Here is a 19,768-nt window from a genome sequence, read left to right as displayed (position 1 = left end):
AAGTCAGTTCAACTTGAAAATTAATATTGAATTATGAAGTTAAAATAAGTCTTCCCATTCTCTTCCTATTTATCCATTAGCAAGAAAAGATAGACATATTCCAGTAGATTCCATCAAGAATGAAAGAAATAGGGCCACTTTCTTTAATCTTTAGCTTGGTAACCAGTCTCTGGAATATCAGTGATATAACAGTCTAAAGAAACGAAACAAAAGTTCAGATCAAAGCAAGCCAGTGTGTGCTACTTTGTGCCCTCAGTTTTTTGTATTTACCTTCTTAGCATTGTCCTTGACTCACCAAGTCAGAACTCCTTGGTCCCATACATTATTATTTATAGGACTTCTCCAGTTTTTTTACTAAAGGAGCCCTGGGAAGAATAACTGTTCAGATGTTTCTTTGGAGACTCATATTTTATCATAAAAATTCAGGAAATTTCTTAGAAGACTTATGTGTATGGTTTTATTCAAGTGAATTTTGCTTTAGATTCCATAATGTCATACTTAACTTTAATAAAAAGAGTATAAATTCTCATTTCAGTATGATGTGCCATGTTTATTCTGTTTACGTCTGCCCTGTTCATATCTGCCTTCCTGTGCCTTGAGAATACTATTTCAGACCCCTTGTGGTATGAGTACCTCAATTTGAAAAACTCATGTTATGGTTTCTGTTCAACAATACTCATCCTATACATAGATCCTTTAGTATTAGACTTCTGAGTCTAACTCATTGGCGTCATGGAGACTGTAAGTGCAGTTTTTTCTTTTCTGGTATCCATGGAGTCTTTTGTTTCGTCTTATCTTCCAGGATCCTGGCAAATCTAGTAGCTCTTGCCCTCTCTTTCGTGGGTCCTGGGGAGACCCTAAATGCGTTTAAGAATTGTAAGGTATAGAATTCTCCCTTAAATTCTGGTTAAAGTTCTTATTATATAGTTTCCCTCTAGGTAAATCTATTCTGTTCAGTTTGTAGAAATCAAAATGTAGTTTTGATAATAAAATAAAAAACAATTGGATGAATTATAAAATTCAGGTGATATTATTTATGCATTTTTTGCAAATGTTAATAGCAATTCACATTATAGGTCATTGGTTCTTACACTCATTAGTTAATGAATACCTCTGACTGATTTACAGAAGTAGAGCCCCAGAGATAACTTAAGGTGTTTTTGGCCTCCAGTATAAACTGGCCTGTGAAGCCTGAACATTAACGGTAGTTTTTTTTTTTTTTTTTTGGTGAGGAGATCAGCCCTGTGCTAACATCTGCCAATCCTCCTCCTTTTTGCTGAGGAAGACTGGCCCTGGGCTAACATCCGTGCCCATCTTCCTCCACTTTATATGGGACGCCACCACAGCATGGCCTGACAAGCGGTGCGTTGGTGCGTGCCCGGGATCTGAACCTGTGAACCCCGGGCCGCTGCAGTGGAGCGCGCGCACTTAACCGCTTGTGCCACCAGGCCGGCCCCTGAAGACAACTTTTAAAGATAACTGTAAATTCGTGTAAAGATCAGAAAACATATATCTTAAAACAGCAGAAATTACAAGTCATTAACTTTTTAAATCTGGTCATTCCTCATGTCTGTTAGTTATCAAAGTTATAAACAAACTTTTAAAAAATAAGTGTGAAGAAGGTCAGAGCATTTGAAGAATATGAATAAAACACAGATTTAGTACCTATGTGTGTAATTCTCAGAAATTTGATTTCTGGTTTCACTTTCTGCCAGGGGTCATTTAGTCTTTTCTTGAGCTGGATGGTAATGATATATCTTCCTAATTGGTGCTACTGTTTAATAGAAAGGAGCAGATGTTAACTCCTATTTCACAAGAAAGTAGAAGACAACAAAAATGGACTGCCTTAACTTTCTTCCATTTTCCATTCCACTCTTCACTATCTCCATGGTTCTTTCCTCCTTTTATTCTTCCCTCAGTGGAAGAGATTTCCTCCTCCTGTCTGAGGGTAATTCCTCTCTACCTTTGCTCGGAATTCCTTACTGTTCTTAAAAAAGTTTTATTTTCATCTAACTTTAGACTTGCAATAATAGTACAGAGAATTTCTTTATGTTCCTCACCCTTCCCCTAATGTTAACATCTTACATAACCATAATATAATTATCAAGAATAGGAAATTAACATTGGTACAGTATTATTAACTAAACGACAGACCGTATTAGAATTTCACCAGATTTTCAGCTAACTGCCCTTTTTCTGTTCCAGGATCCTATCTAGGAACCCACATTGAATTTAGTTATTTCTCTCTGTTTTCTTTCTTTTTTTTTTTTTTAAAGATTTTATTTATTTATTTATTTTCCCCCCAAAGCCCCAGCAGATAGTCGTATGTCATAGCTGCACATCCCTCCAGCTGCTGTATGTGGGACGTGGCCACAGCATGGCCGGAGAAGCGGCGCGCCGGTGCGCGCCCGGGATCCGAACCCGGGCCGCCAGCAGCGGAGCGCGCGCACCCAACCGCTAAGCCACGGGGCCGGCCCTCTCTGTTTTCTTTCAATCTCACATTTTCCTTGTCTTTCATGACCATGATGCTTTTGAAGAGTACTAATCAGTTATCTTGTAGAATGTCCCTCAGTTTGGGTTTGCCCAGTGTTTTCTTGTGATTGGACTGAGCTTATGCATTTTTGGTGAGAATCCACAAAAATGATATGGCCCTCTCAGTGCAGTGTATCAAGGGGATTATGATGTTGATATGTCTTACTGCTAGTAATTACTTGGTCACTTGGTTAAGTTAGATCTGTTAAGTTTCTTTACCATGACCTGTGAGTTTCTTCACTGTCTTTCCCTTTTCCATTGATAAGTACCTTGTGGGAGATATTTGGAGATTATGTAAATCCTGTTTCTCCTCAAACTTTTGCCCTCTAATTTTAACATCCATCAGTGGATCTTGTCTGCAACATTTATTACTGTGATGTTTGCCTGATGGTGATTCTGTTTCCCTCTTTCTTTTCTATGTTTATTAATTGAGATTCTGTAGTGAGGAAGAATTGTCTCTTTACCCCCATTTACTTCTTTATTTTCTTATTTATTTATATTAGTGTGGACTCATTAATATTTATTTTATTCTCTGGGTTTAAATCCAGTACTACCATTATTTATTTTGTTGCTCAATTTGTTCCAGCATTGGCCATTAGGGATTCCTTCAGGTTATTTCCTGTGTTCTTTTGACAAGCCCCCATCTTACTTTTTGAACTTTTTCTTAGTTTCTGATGCCAGAAAATGTTCCAGACTCATCTTGTATTTTCTTTGCCCCAGTCTTAGAATCAACCACTTCTCCTTAAGAACTGTGGTTCCTTTTGGGCCGGCCCTGTGGCTTAGCGGTTAAGTGCGTGCGCTCCGATGCAGGCGGCCTGGGTTCGGATCCCGGGCGCGCACAGACGCACTGCTTCTCCAGCCATGCTGAGGCCGCGTCCCACATACAGCAACTAGAAGAATGTGCAACTATGACATACAACTATCGCCTGGGGCTTTAGGGGAAAAATAAATAAATAAAAAATTAAAAAAAAAAAAAAGTTTAAAAGAACTGTGGTTCCTTTTATTGGAGACAAAGATCCGAGCACCAGGTGTACTCATTGTTTCTGAGTATCACTGCTTCTAGGGCCTCTCAGTGAACAAACCTAGGAAACCTATACATATATATATGTGTTACGCACATACACATATGTTAAAAACCATGAATTTATGCTGTTAACTCTGATTCCAGTCCAACACCACAAGGTTCATTTTAGCATTTCTCCTTTCTTTGTTCTCCAACAGTGAGAAACCCACTTCTCAGTATCTACATCCTTTTTCCTTATTTGTTCGATACACATAAAGCAATTTCAGAATTATTAACTCACACCCCTGTGAGAAACACTTTTACTAACTAGATTAACAGATTTACGTATAATTCTTTTTGTCTTTATCCTTATGGTGTTCTGTCAGGATACTCTTATGGTGTTCTGTCAGGATACTCTTTTCTTCTTCCCTTCCCTCCCCTCCTCCTCCTCTTCCTTCTCCCTCTCCCCTTTCCCCCTTCCTTTCCCTGAGTTATTCATTTATAATACAGTTAGGTTCATTTGTTGGTGTTTTTTTTATACCATTTTGAGTTCCTCTCAAATCCTGCTTGGTTTTAATTATTTTTTTTATGAAAGGTATATGAAAAATTACTATGGTTCTAAGAGTCAGAATTATTTAAAAATTTACATTCAGAGTAGTATCATTCCCTCCTTATCCCTGCTACCTTGTTCCCATTTCCTACTTCTTTCCACTCCTTTCCTACCTGCCTCCTATAGGTAACATGTCTCCTTAGCTTCTCATTTATTCTTCTTGCATTTATTTTGTTCCAATGAGCAGAAACATGTATTTTCATATATTCCCTTTGTTTTTACATGAAGGTAGCGTACCTGTAGGTGTTTTTGGACTTTACTGTTTTCACTTAACTGTGTGTCCTGGAAATCACTCCATATCACAGAGATCTTCCTCATTTTTTTTTTTTTTGCAGTTGCATAGTACTCCACTGTTTGGATGTATCATAGTTTATTCAGTCACCTTCCTATGTATGCCCATTTAGGCTGTTTCCAATATTTTACGATTATGAAGAATGCTGCAGTGTGTATGTATTTTTGTATTGTTGGAGGTGTATTCCTAGGATAGAGTCCTAGAAATGGGATTGCTGGGTCCAAAGGTAAGTGTGTATGTGATTTTGTTAAGTATTGTCAAAGTTTCCTCGGAAATGGTTGTACCAATTTGTATTCCCATCAGCAATGTATGAAAGTGCCTGTTTCCTTACATCCTCACTGAGTGTTTTGTTATATTTTAAATTTTTTCACCAGTTTTATAGGTGAGAAATGATATCTCAGTGTTGTTTTAACTTTCATTTCTGTATTATGAGTGAATTTGAGCATTTTTGATATTTTGGAGGGCCCTTTTAGGATATTTTTTTGTGAATTGTCTGGTCATGTCTTTTTCCTGCTTTCTGTCTGGTTTGGGGCTTTTTTCCTTTTGTTTTTAAGAGTTCTTTGTATATTAGGAATATTAACCTACTATGGCATATATTGTGAATACTTTATCCTAGTTTTTCAGTTGTCTTTTGTCTTTGCTTATAGTGTTTGTCATACAATCTTTAAAATATTTTTATTTAGTCAAATTTATCAATTTTTTTATTGTCTCTGGATTTTTAGTCAGAATTAAAAAGCCTTTCCATACATCAAGTTTAAAGTGCAATTCACTCATGTTTTTTTTTCAGTACTTTCCATGGTTTCATTTTTTATATCCAGGTTCCTAATCCATTTGGAGTTTATTGTGTAAGGTTGTGTAAGGTGTGAGATGTGAATCTAATTTTATATTTTTCCAAATGGCTACCTAGTTTTCCTGACATCATTTGTTGAAAAGTCCATCTGTACTCCAGTGATTGGAAATACCACCTTTGTTATATACCAAATTTCTGTGTATATTCAGGTCTAATTCTAGACTTTTTATTCTGTTCCACTGGTCTCTTTGTCTATTCATGCGCTACTACCATAGTGCTTTAGTTGTAGATGCTTTATAGAATGTTTTAATATCTGATAAAGGTAGTACCCTTGTGATTTTCCTTTTTCAGTGTTTTCTCAGCTATTCTTGCGTGTCTGATTTTGTAAATCAACCTGTCTAACTGTATAAGATAGCTTGTTAGTATTTTTCTTGCATTGCATTGAATTTGTAAATTAAGGGAGCACTGACATCTTTATAATGTCATCCTAGCCAAGAATGGGATGTCTTTCCATTTGCTCAAGTCTTCTTTAGTGTCTCTCAGTTGTGGCTAAACAGTTTTTTCATATAGGTTTTATACATTGTTTAGTTTACTTCTAAGTATTTAATCTTTGTTGCTATTGTAAATGGAATTTTCTCTGCCATTGTGTTCTCTGATTATTGTTTTTGTATATGAAAACTATTAATTTTTGTGTGTTAATTTTGTATTCTGCTTTTTCATTGAATTCTTTTATTTTTTAGTTAGTTTTACTATTGATTCTTTGGGGTTTTTCAGGTATACCATCATATCATTTGCGAATAGAGAGAGTTTTCATTCTTCTTTACCTGTTATTTCTCTAATTGATTTCTCTTACCTAGTTGGTTTGGCTAATACCTCTAGTACAATGTTGAATAGTAGCAGAGATGGTGGGCATCTTTGTGTTGTTTCTGATCTTAGTGGAAATGCCACTGTTATTTCTTTATTAAGTAAGATGATGGTTGTAGGACTAAAGTGTGTGTGTGTGTATATATTTTATCATGTTGAGAAAGTCTCCCTTAATTCCTTTTTCCTTGAGTGTTGAATTTTGAATAAGTATTGAATTTTTGTCAAAAGATTTCTCAGTGTCTATGGGGAAAACCATGTTTTTCCCCCTTAGATTTATGAATACAGCAGGCCCCCCTTATCCACCGTTTCAGTTGCCTGTAGTCAACCATGGTCCGAAAATAATGCAACATCACAATGCCTAAGCCATTTTCCTCACTTCCTCTTATCATGTAGGCATTGTATCGTCTCACATGGTCACAAGAAGAAGAGTGAGTATAGTACAATAAGATATTTTGAGAGAGAGAGAGACTTCATTCACGTGACTTTTATTAGGGTATATTGTTATAATTGTTCTATTTTATTGTTAGTTATTATTGTTAATCTCTTACTTTGCCTAATTTATGAATTTATCGTAGGTATGTATGGATAAGAAAAAACATAGTATATATAGAGTTCAGTACTGTCAGTGGTTTCAGGCATCTATTGGGGTCTTGGAATGTGTCCTGTGCCAATAAGTGGGAACTGCCATACAGTATATATTAATAGATTTCCTAATTGAACCAGTCTTGTATTCCTGGGATAAATCCCACTTGTTCATGTTGTATTATTTTCTTAATGTGGTATTGGATTTGGTTTGCAAATAGTAAAATTGTTCCCTCCAATGTATTTCAAGAGTAAAAATTTGTTTCTTAGAATTATAATACCTAACATGGTGTCTTGTAATTATTTGTTTATCTGTCTCCATGATTAGATTCAGAGTACTCTTAGAACTTGAATTAGATTTTACTCTTCTTTCTCCTTAGTGCTTAACAGAGTTCTTCATATATAGTTGGCGTTCTCTAAATGTTTTTGAATAAGTTAAAAGCAGAAATAGCTCATTAAACTTTTATTGAATGAAATCTGAGTATAATGGTTCACTTAGACCATGAGCAGTCATATCTGTTATCAGTACTAAAGAGCGCTGACCAGGGAGGTGGAAGAGGTCTGAGTTCTGGTCTGAAACTTGGGTATTATGTAGGCCATGAATAACATATTTTGGCTTCAGACATCTTTGGATCTCTTTTTTTTTCATCTGTCAAGTCAAGTTGACACTCTCATCTTTTAAATTCTGTTTCATATCTAAAATGGTTTTATGAAATTATTTTTAATCATTGACATATGTATTTTTATATTCTGCATACTTTTTCTGAAATTTTGTTTGTTTTTAGAATTGTTTACGTGTTATAATGAATAGATAGTCAATAGATTGTAGATAGTTTTGCAAAGCAAATCTGACTGCAAATAAATTAGTTATGTTGTGGAATATTTGTAAGAATATCGATGAGGCGATACAGCTCTTTTAACTAAATTATTTAATGCGCTTAACACATTTACTTTTAGGTATGTCTGACTGCAGGAATGATACTACAACTCTTGGTGCATCTAAACCAGCCACAGAAGAAGTCAAGTCTAATTCTGAGGTGATTGGGTAGTATTTATATTGTTTTTCAAAGTCAGCCCATTTCAATCAAAGTTTTAGACTGTCCGAATTAACTTAATTCGTGTAAACATGTGCCATTCTAAATAAACTCTTCTTTACGCATAGACACAGGAAAGGAGTGTGAGGAGAGAGAGAAATTTCTTCATAATGGGAAGTAAGTTACTATTTGCATTTGGACATCTGAAATTCTGGAGTATACTTGTCACATAAAAATGAACGTAAAAGTTGAGGTCAAACTATAGTTTTTAATTTAAATATGAAATGAAGTTTGTGTTGAAATAATGGTAGTAATAGGTTCACATTTGAGCTCATCTACTACCATATGCTTTCTCTAGTTAGGTATGCAACAGAGTCCAGGTGAAGAGTTTGTGAAAAAAATATTGAGTTCTGGACTTCACTTCAGACTCACTAAATCGGAATCTACAGTGATAGACACTGGGCCATGTTTTTTTTTGTTTTTTGTTTTTTCCCTTTGTGGAAATTCTACAGGTGATTCTAATATATACCTCTAAGAACCACTTTTCTAGTTCATTAGAATAAAGAGAAAGATATTAAGAAGTTAGTTTTAGGGCCGGCCGTGGCTTAGCGGTTAGGTGCGCGCGCTCCACTGCTGGCGGCCCGGGGTTCGGATCCCGGGCGCGCACAGATGCACCGCTTCTCCGGCCTCGGCCACGTCCCACATACAGCAACTGGAGGGATGTGCGGCTATGACATACAACTATCTGCTGGGGCTTTGGGGGGAAAAAATAAATAAATAAGAATCTTTAAAAAAAGAAGTTAGTTTTATATTGAATTCAAGTCACCAGATGCTTTTTGAATACCTAGTACTAGTAATACCTCTCATACTTACAGAGATTTATTTATTAAATTAAAGATTTATGGAGTAGCACTTTCATATTGCCCCCTCCCCCCCGATCCTTACAACAATTTGGTATAATTCAGTTAGGTAAGTGGAACAACTATTATTTTCCCTATTTATTTGTTGAACATATTTAACTATCAGAGAGGTGGTGACTGACTCAGAGAAATTGGCAAGGCTGAAACGCAACATGGGATAAATGGTAGCAGGGCTTAGAAGGACGGGCTAATGCCCGTTATTACATTGCTGTCAAATTTAGTAGCATGATGTGAAGGGTCTGCAAAAGCAACACAAGGCTAAACTGTACTCAGTGAGAGAACCAAGAACTGCTGCTTCTATATCAGTAGAAGAAATAATAGCCTAATCAGCACTGTTCACTGAGAGCTTGTTGGGTACGAGGCACTGTACTGGGTTTTACATATATTATCTCATTTAATGCTGCAGTAATCTAGTTTGCAGTTGAGGTTTTCTCCCTCATTTTATAGATTAGGCAACCTAAAAAGGTTAACATAGCTAATGAGGGACAGAGCTGTGATTAGAACCCAAATAGAAGTGGAAAAGATGAGTAAATTTAAGAAACTAAATAGGAAAGAAATTATTTAAAGGTAGAAGCAAGGAAGTTGGGAAAACAAGCAAATAAGATGTATTTTTAATAACAACAACAACAAAGGAAAGAAAGCAAAATAGTTGTGTTAGGTATTTGTTAGCATATCCTGGGATTATTGCCTGAATTCTTCTTTTCTGTCTGCCCTTCAATATAGTAACACTAATACGTATACCAATTTCTAATAGCCAAGAAGAATATACAGATACTTGCATTCTTCTTTTATGTAGTTAACTCAGAGGTCTAAAAAGTGAGTTAGGTACAGATCCTGCACTCAAGGTGCATGTTGATTAATAGAGGAAATTTTCAAATAAATAAATAAATAAATAAAATGTAGAATAATAATGCTTTTGGAGTGGTACAGGTAACGAATTGTGGCAGTTCAGAGGAATATCAGTGAGGTGGCATTTAAACTGAGTCTTATAGTGTGAGTAGAATTTGAGTATGTGAGTGATGATGGTCACTGCTTGAGCAAAGGCATAGAGAAAGGAAATTGAGAGACCTATATGAAGAAGTGTGAATGATTAGTTTGATTTAGTAGGGTATCTGAAGAAGCATAATTGGTGGAAAGTTGATAGTTCAGATCATGGAAGGATTTTGAGTGTCAGGAGGAGTTGGATTTTATGTTGTAAACATATTGGGGAGGAAGACAGACATGTTAAACATACATAAATTATTTTATAATATAATGTAAAGTAGTCCTTACTGCTAAAAAGCAGGATAAGGAGCTGAAAAGTGATGAAGAGTGCTGATTTACATCGGATGGTCAGGGAAGGCCCTTCTTAGAGGATATTTGAGCAGAAACTTGGATGAGATGAGGGAGAGGGTCATGTGAAATTCTGGGAGTAAGAACTTTCCAGAAAGAGGAAGCAGCAGGGGCAAAAATAAGATAGGTTTGAGGAACAGTGGCTTGACATAAAAATGAAAATGACAGGCAGAAGATGAGAAAGTTGGGAGAAGATTTGAAATGCAATATTCAGGTAGCACGTGGTTGAAAACATAAAACAAATTAGATATTGACACACATTAAAACATTTGTTAAGAAAAATTTGAAATATATGAAATAAAGGTTAAATAGTGAATGAATTTCCATACATTCATCATCCAGATTCAATAATTATCTGGGTTTTACCACATTTGCTTTATCCATCCCTTTATATAGGTTTGAGAGTCATATTCCTTTTAAAACCATGAAATTGCCAAGATAGATAGAATAAAGAAAAAAAAGAACAAGGCTATAAACAATAACATTTGTAACCGTAATTCAACTCTGTCTTGATATCAGTCTGTTTTAGAAAAGTGTGGTTAGGGTACTCATAGTGACAAAGTCAGGAAGAGTGGCTGTGCTGGTAAATACTAGTGTTGATGGAGCTACTCCAATATTTGTCCTGTCGGTCCTGAGCTGAAATCAATGTGCTATAATTATAACATCTTCATATAGCAGTTTCAGTTCTCCAAGCAATTTCACATTTGGTTTTTATAATGGCTGTATGATATATAGGTTAATAATCTCATTTTATAAATGAGGAAATTGAAATTTCGGGAAGTAAAGTGACTTCTATAACATTCTAAAAAGAGGCAGAGCTGGTCTGTAAATCCATGTCTCCTGACACCTTGGTTAGTTCTCCTGAGACTTCATGCAGTAAACTTATTCGCCTAATACTTTTGAACCATGTTGAATTAACACTTCGTAATAAATATGTTAACCATTTTTTAAATTATTTTATTGAGATCATATTGGTTTATAACATTGTGTAATTTCAGGTGTACGTTATTATATATCAATTTCTGTATAGACTGCATTGTGTTCACCACCAACAGTCCAGTTTCTATCCATCACCGTACATATGTGCCCCATTACCCCTTTGGCCCTCCCCCCACCCCCCGCCTGCTCCCCTCTGGTAGACACTAATCTGTTCTCTTTATTCATGTGTTTATCTTCCACATACGAGTGAAAGCATACGTGTTAACCATTTTTTAAAGAAGCTCGTGCTTTTACTAATACAGAAGGAAATTTCAAAGACTATTTGAATTATGAGTTTAATAGAATTGCTTTCTCTTTTTGTAGGCAAACAAAAATCTAAATAATTTCATCTGACACAGAAGGCATTTGTGCTTTTTGGTATTGGAATAAAATATGGTCTCTGTTGACATGCATAATTAGTCCACCAGGCACTGCGACCTTCATTGTCTGAAGCCATAACTAGAACAATTAGTGTTGAATATTTGTGGCCTCTCTTCTTTCTTTTCTTCTTTCGCACTGTTTACTTTCTTCTGTGCTCTTTTGTCTAAAATTGACTCCAATTAAGAATTTAGTCCTTTAAATTAGAAGAAAATATAACTACTTGATAGCAGAACAAAATACCTACTGAATATATGCAGTCAGTGGACTGAGCATTGGAAATATTTCACAGTACTTTTTAATGAATTTTCAAATAACTCTTTTTAAAATGGTAGATTTAAGAAATAATTGGAAAAACTTTTAAGTTTATTATACCACTTTATTTTTTCTTGCTCAGTGGTAAATTGGATTAAAGATCAATGTTGAATGTGTGCATTTTAGAAGATATGATGTCTTGTATAGTTCCAGAAGTCTAATTAAGGCTAAGACAAGTTCTTTTACATCCTTTCTAGAAAGTTTCTACCTTGTTTCTGAGCATTTTAGAAATTAGATTTTATCATTAATAATGTAATATATTGATAACGGCAAGAAACTTATTTCCAGTATGCCTTTTCTTGCATTATTAAGATAGATTTTTTTAGTCTTGGGGTGAATTTTTGTTAATGTTGCATCTTTTATTTTGCATGGAGTGTTCACCTACAAATGCTGACCATCATATGTAAAGTCTTTTTAAATGTTAATGTAAAGGTATATTTTCAGAATTTGAAAAACATAGGTAGTGCCAGAAAAAAATTACATGAACTTTTTTCTTTTAGTCTAGGTCTTGGGCAGCTACACAAAAAGCTATAGACTTGGAGTTGAATTGACGTGGAGAAGAGTTACTGTGCATCCTGAGAATGAAAATGAAGTTAGTAGATATTTGGTTGCCTAATTGGGCAGTATGGAGAGAGTTAGGGGAGAGTATGGTATGAGAAGCAGCTGGAGAAGTAGGTAGGGGTCAGATTGTAAGTAGTTTTATGAGCCATGTTATAGCTATTGTAGTGTTGAGAAAGTTTGCTGGAGTGATGGATAGTGTTAATGGTTCACCAAATGAGGGCATGGGGGAGTTATTCTCCCCCGATGCAGTTGGGCTCATGCTTTGAAATGGGTTACATTTTGACATTAAAGTGAGTAACTGTTAAGACCCATGGGGCCTGCTAATGTAAGAAGCAATTTATAGCATCAGGCTATTTACAGAATTTTTCAGCTTTGACACTATGACATATTTGGCTAGATGATTTTTTATTGTGGGGGCTTATCCTGTGCATTGTAGGATGTCTAGCAACATCCCTGGCCTGTACCTTCAAGAAGCCAGCAGCACACCATTCCCAGCTTTTATAAGCCAGCTGTTAAACATAGACATTACTTAAAAATTAAGTTATATAAACTTAAAATTAAATACATATGTTAAAAACAAAGATGGTAAGTACTCAAAACTTTTCGGTTCCTAATATTTTACTGTTATCTGTAGTGTTGAGGTTATGTCTACAGTATTTTCCTGATATAAATACCATATAATTATGTGGTGCTGCACATCTCTTCCCACCTCTAGATTCAGTAAGGTCATATTGGAAGCTTGAAATTTGCCCTAGTGGGACTATTGACACCATGGAAATGGGCAAATGCTACAAATTATGGCTTTTTTATTATTATCATTTTTAATTTGGAGAACTCGTTGTTAAACATCTACTGGCACACCACTGGAAGCATCTTTCTTTCAGTCAATGAATGCCTACTGTGTGCTAGGTACTCTTTATAAGTGCCTTGAATTTATGTTCCCTCAGGTATTATCTGAGATGTGTTTATTTTCTTAATTTTATAGATGAGAAAAATAAGCTTAAGTAACAAAAGATCACAAAGCAACTACTGTATTATGGGGCTTGGGTTTTAACTGAAGTCTCTCATGTTTCAAAGTTCTTAACCTTCTCATTATACCTTGCTGTCTCTCTGAGGCTTTGGAATAAGTTTTATAGAAGAGGTAACATTTGAGCTGAGCCTTAAATTATGGGCAGAATTTTACTACATATGAAGATGGAAGAATATTTTAAACATTGGAAACCATTTGAGCAAACATTCACAGATATCAAAGTGCATTTCACTCCAGAAATAACAGGTTAAATAGATTTAGTAGTACAGGATCTTTAGAAGGGTAAAGTTAAGAGAAGTGTATAGCCTGAAAAGTTGATTGGACCCTATTGTGAAGGACCTTGTCTTAGTCCATTCTGGCTGCTATAGCAAAATACCCAGACTGAGTGGCTTATGAACGACAGAAATTTATTTAATGCAGTTCTAGAAGTCCAAGATCAGGGTGCTGGCATGGTCAGGTTCTGATGAAGGCCCTCTTCCAAGTTGCAGAATGCCAACTTCTCCCTGTATCCTCGCTTGGTGGAAAGGGCTAGGATGCTCTGTGGGGCCTCTTTTATAGGAACACTGATCACATTCATGAGGGCTAATCACCTGCCAAAGGCCCTACCTCCTAATAGCATCACATTGGGCATTAGGATTTCAACATATGAACTTTGGGGGAGATACGAACATTCAAACCAGAGCAGATCTTACATAACATGAACCTTGGAACAAAAGGGATTCTGTTTTTATTTCTTTCTTTCTTTCTTTTTTTTTTTGTGAGGAAGATCAGCCCTGTGCTAACATCTGCCAATCCTCCTCTTTTTTTGCTGAGGAAGACTGGCCCAGGGCTAACATCTGTGCCCATCTTCCTCCACTTTATATGGGATGCTGCCACAACATGGCTTGCCAAGTGGTGCATCTGTGCGTGCCCGGGATCCAAACCGGCGAACCTCTAGCCGCCACAGCAGAGCGCGCACACTTAACCACTTGCACCACCGGGCCGGCTCCTGTTTTTATTTCTAAAGGACATAATTATTTCCCCAAAGCCTTTTGTATGATTATTTTGAGTGTCTAATTTAAATTTAAATTCAATTTCAATTTAAAGCATGAGTGAAGTACCATGAATGGTTTTTGTCCAGGGAGATGACATGGAGTTTTTGGTTTTGAACCCTGTTCTGCCCATTGTGTGTTGGCTATTAATTTTCACTGCTGTAATTAATGTTTAGTAAATGATGTTCCTAAAAGAAGGTCATTTTTTGTGGGTAAGAAAATGAATAGATAATAGGTGGAATGTTTGTATGTCTTTTGGCAAATGAGTATTGCTATTACCTACTTTATGGCATAAAGTGGTGTTAGTTGATCATCATACTTCTCATTTTGGTGGGAAAGATTCTCCCTGAGCTAACATCTGTTGCCGGTCTTCCTTTTTTTTATTTCCTTCCCAAAGCTCCAGTACATAGTTGTATATTCTAGTTATGTCTTTCTAGTTCTTCTATGTGAGCCTCCGCCACAGCTTGGCTACTGACAGACAAGTGGTGGTGTTCCGCTCCCGGGAACCAAAACCCAGGCCGCCAGAGTGGAGCGTGCCAAACTTTAACCATTAGGCCGTCAGGGCTGGCTCCATATTTCTCATTTTTGGAATGCTTGTTTCCTATATAAATTAGAACAACACGTACTTCCACTGCTATAATTTTCTCTGCTGTGTCTGCATTGTGAACTTATTTGCTGCCCCCTGCCCCATCTACTGACTCCTTTTTCCATATTCTCGCCTTTTAGAGTTCTATTGGATGCTTTTCTTCAGCTTCTCCTCTTGTCACTTTTATCAGTTCATGCCGTCCACATCCCTACAGTGATAACTCCCAGATTTATGTCTTCAGCCTGGAGCTCTAGACCTGCATTTCGCAAGTTCTAATGTGCTAGTGGACTTGAATACTCCATAAATGTTCTCAAATTTAGAATGTCTACCAATGAACTCATTTTCTGACTTTTCCAAGCCAAATAAACCTGGTTTTCCCACTTTGGTGAGTGACATATTCGTCTTTCTAGTTGCCCAAGCCACAAACCGGGTAGGGGGCAGGCAGAGGGCATAGGTCATCCTAGATGCCTCCTCCTTTTTTATCCCCTGCAAAAGAGACTCTGTCTCTTACTTCTCCCTCCTAAACAACTCTCAAATCCACCTTTTTCCATTCTCACAATCTTAATTTAGATCTTTATTATTTCTTACTTAGACTGTAAAATAGCCTCCTAAATATTTTTTCTGCCTCCAGTCTTTCCTTCTTTCCCTTCAGTCTAACCTCCTACCAGACTGTTCTTTAAAATAAATTGCTCAGATTCTTCTGCAACCTTCTCCTTTTTCCTTTCAGGATGAAGTCCACATGTTGTCTGGTATTATAAAGCCCACCATGATAGGCTCCTGCATACTTTTCTAGCCTCTTTGTTACTTTTAAAACTTTAATTTTGATAAGATTTCATACAGAAAACTTATACTCTTTACCCAGATTCACTGATCATCGTTTTGTCCCATTTATTTTAACATTTTCTCTCTCTATAGTTTCTTTTTTGAACCATTTGAGAGTGGTTTGCAGGTAAAATGTCTTTTTATTCCTAAGAACAAGGACTTTCTCTTATATAACGTCAGTACATTTATCAAAATTAGGAAATGTAATTAGAAAATTGATACAAGACTCTTATTTAATCCACAGTTGTTCCAATAAGGTCCTCTACAACTATTCTTTTTCCTAGTTTGTGATCCAAGCCGGATTGTAAATTGTATTTACCTGTCATTTATCTTCAGTCTTCTTTTTTCTGCAGCAGTTCATCTACTTTTGTTTTTCATTAGCTTAAGCTTTTTGGAGTATACAGGCCAGTTTTTCTACTATTTCCTTGATTTTTAGTCTTTATTTTATTTTATTTTTTTTAAAGATTTTATTTATTTTATTTTTTCCCCCAAAGCCCCAGTGGACAGTTGTATGTCGTAGCTGCACATCCTTCTAGTCGCTGTATGCGGGACTCGGCCTCAGGATGAACGGAGAAGTGGTGCCTCGATGCGCACCCGGGATCCGAACCCGGGCCACCAGCATCACAGCGCACGCACCCAACCACCAAGCCACAGGGCCGGCCCTAGTCTTTATTATTATTTCCTTCCTATAGCTTACTTTGAGTTGAATTTGCTTTTTTTCTGTTTTCTTAAGGTGCAACCTCAGATCATTGGTTTAAGATCTTTCTTCTACTCAAATATAAGCATTTAGAGCTATTAATGTCTCTCTCTAAGCATTGCTTTAGGTGTATCCCGCAAATATTGATATGTTATGTTTCATTATCATTCAGTTCAAAATATTTTTTTCCTTTTGTGATTTCTTCTTTGTCCCATTAATTATTTAGATGTGTTGTTTAATTTCCAAATTTGGGTGTTTTTCCTGGATATCTTATGATTGATTGTAATTTAATTCCACTGTAGTCAGAGAACATACTCTATATGGTTTCAATCTTTTAAAATTTATTGAGGCTTGTTTTACGGCCCCAAATATGATCGGTTTTGCTGAACATGTCGTGTTCACATGAAAATAATGTGTATTCTGCCATTATTGAGTTACCGTTCCATAGATATCAGTCAGGGTGGCTGATAGTGTTCAGATCTTCTGTGTCTATGCTGATTTTCTTTTTCTAGTTCTTTCAGTTGCTCTGAGAGTTATGGTAAAATCTCCAACTATGATTGTTGACTTGTCTGTTTCTCCCTTTAATTCTGTCAATGTTTCATTTATTTTGAAGCTCTGTTATTGGGATCAACATGCACATTTCTGATTGCTAAATATTTCTGATGAAATGATCCTCTTTTCATTATGAAAAGTCTCTCTTTATCTCTGGTAATATTTTTTTTTAAACTATTTTATCAAATATTAATAAAGTATTGTCAGCCTTCTTATGCCTCCTCTTTTCATGGTTTATCTTTCTCCATTCGTTTATTTTCAGCCTATTTATACCTTTGTCTTTAAAGTGCATCTCTCATAAATAGTGTATAGTAGGGTTATTTTTAAAAAAAAATCTGTTCTGACAATCTCTACCTTTTAATTGAAATGTTTCTTCTAATAATGTTTAATGCAATTATCGATATGGTTGATTTTGTATCTACCTTTTTAGTTTCTTTGTTTTTTACTTGTTTCCTCTATTTTTTCCCTCTCCTCTTTTCCTGCCTTTTTATTTATTCTTTGATTACTTGAATATTTTAAAGAATTCCATTTTTATTTTCCTGATGACATTTTAGCTATACTTCTTTGCATTATGCTTTTAGTGGTTGCCATAAGGATTATAGTGAATATCTTAAACTTTTCATATTCCACTTGTAATTAATAATATACTGCTTCACTTAAAACATAGAAATCTTTGCAACCTTTTAGGTCCATATTTTCCTTACCTCCTCCCTTCTTCTTTGATATAGTTGTTATCTGTTTTACATCTGAATTCATTATAAACCAAAGAAATTATAGCATGTTTGCTTCAAGTAGGTAATGTGGTTTTTAAAGAAATTGAGAGGAAAAGGCAAAAAGAAAAAGAATAGTTTTTTCCATTTACCCAGGTATTTACCATTCGTTTCCTCCTCATTCTTTGCTGAACATCCATGTTTCTATCTGGTTTTATTTCCCTTCAGCCTGAAGAACTTCCTTTAGCATTTTTTTATAGCGCAGGTCTGTTGGTGATGAATTCTCTTAGTTTTATCTGAAAATACCCTTAATTTCCTCTTTATTCTTAAAGGATATTTTCATTGGATATAGAATTCTGGACGGACAGTTTTCTTCTTTCAGTACTTTAAAAATGTTCCACTCTTTTCTGGCCTTTCTAATTTCTGATGAGAAATCAGCTATTAATTGGATTGTTGTTCCCTGATAGTAATATATTGTTTTTCTCTTGCTGCTTTTGAGGTTAGCTCTTTATCCTTGGCTTTAAATAATTTGATTGTGATGGGCCTTGGCATGGACTTGTGTTTATTCCGCGTGCTCTTCATTAAACATCTTATGTCTATAAATTTTTGTCTTTCATCAAATTTGGAAAATTTTTGGCCATTAATTCTTCAAATATTTTTTCTGTACCATTTTCTGTCTCTTCTTCTTCTGGTATTTTAATTACACATAAATTGGAACATTTAATATCATCTAATAGGTCTCTTAAGCTCTTTTTTCTTCATTCTTCTTTCTATTCTTTACCTTGGATAATTTATATTGATTTAATTTAGGTTCATGTCTCTTTCCTCTGTCATCTCCATTTGGCTAAGTTCATCCAGTGAATTTTTCTTTGAAAAATTTTAGTTTTCAATTCTAAAATTCTCATTTGCTTCATTTTTACTGTTTTTATTTCTTTGCTGAGATTTTCTATTTTTTGCTAAGATTTTTCATTCATTAAAGATATTGTGTTTTACTTAATTGAGATAGTTATAATAGCTTCTTTAGAATCCCTATCTGTTAGTTCCAACTGGAACATCTTAAGAATCAGACTGATTCATCTTAGAGTCAGACTAGATTGATTTTCTTTTCCCTTGGGAATGTGTTTCGTTTTCTCGGTTTGTCATATGTCTGGTAATTTTGGATTATATTCTGAACATTTTGAACATTGAGATGTGGAGATTCTAGATTCTGTTATTTTTCTCCAGTGAGTATTGCTTCCTTTGTTTTAGCAGATAATTTTCTTGGCTGGACTTGCATTACAAACTCTGTTTCTTGGGTGGCAGCTCTGGTCTCAATTCAGATCTTTTGTCTTTAGCTGACCTCCTTTGAGTGTGCATTCTGGGGTTAGTCAGAGATGTGAGTAGACAGAGTTTGGGAATCCCCTTTCTAGATCATTCCTTTTCAGGATACCCCCATTCCCTTTACTTTTGTCAGCTTAACTTTTCCCCACCTCAAAAGGACTACAGTTTTCCCCTGATTACCCTGTCAGCTACTGGGTGCACAGCATGAATAGGACTTAGTTTTAGGCTAAAAGTCAAGAAGATGGAAACTTGCTTGCATAGCTCCCTGTCTCCCCTCCTTCAAGCAAGCATGCCCTCTCCACCGGAGTCTCTGCTTCTTTTTACTCTCCAGTACCTTCAAGTAATTGCTTCTTAAATTGTGTTCAGGTTTTATAGTTGTTTTCTGTGCAGGGATGGGGGGATTCAGTAGGGTCTTAGTCCATCAGTCCCAGAAGCAGAAACCTGTCTTCTTTTTACCTAGACTCAGAAGCCATCTGCTATGGGTTTTCTTCTCCCTTACTTGCCATCCCTTATAAGTTTCCTTTGCTAGTTCCTCCCGTATCCAAATATTGGGGTCTCCCAGAGCTTAGTCTATAGACTCCTCTTTTCTGTCTACATTGACTTTCTAGGTCAAGGGTCAGGCCACTTCCATGCCTAGTCATTTACATGTTGTCTGTGGCTGCTTTTGGGCTACAACAGCAGAGTTGAGTAGTTGTAATACACAATTTATGGCCCACAAAGCCTAAAATGTTTGCTCGTTGGCCCTTTACAGAAAAAGTTTGCTGATCCCTGTTCTAGGTGATTTTATCCAGTCAAAGGATTTTAAATGTCATCTATAGACTGATGACTT

The 19,768-nt window shown here is 35.9% G+C and overlaps 1 protein-coding gene across 9 annotated transcripts in view; it reads left to right on the top strand.

The window, feature by feature from the left end:
• Positions 1-19,768, top strand: part of ARFIP1 (ARF interacting protein 1) — a 127,781-nt gene that overhangs the window by 12,364 nt on the left and 95,649 nt on the right. For 4 of the 9 annotated variants that reach the window (XM_087437527.1, XM_087437526.1, XM_014780220.2 and 1 more), the window contains exon 2: positions 7,631-7,710. The exons of 4 other annotated variants lie outside the window; for them this stretch is intronic. In XM_087437527.1, the coding sequence (XP_087293653.1) occupies positions 7,633-7,710 (78 nt within the window). In that variant the 5' untranslated portion in view covers positions 7,631-7,632. Of the gene's footprint in view, positions 1-7,630; positions 7,711-12,159; positions 12,223-19,768 lie in introns of those variants that run through there. One more of the 9 variants, XM_087437533.1, reaches the window with a different exon arrangement.

This window comes from Ceratotherium simum, chromosome 12, assembly GCF_057802395.1.
Source record: "Ceratotherium simum simum isolate JZ-2026a chromosome 12, ASM5780239v1, whole genome shotgun sequence".
Classification (NCBI taxonomy): domain Eukaryota; kingdom Metazoa; phylum Chordata; class Mammalia; order Perissodactyla; family Rhinocerotidae; genus Ceratotherium; species Ceratotherium simum.
Note: the sequence above shows the minus strand (reverse complement) of the source record. Positions and strands in the feature narration are given on the sequence as shown.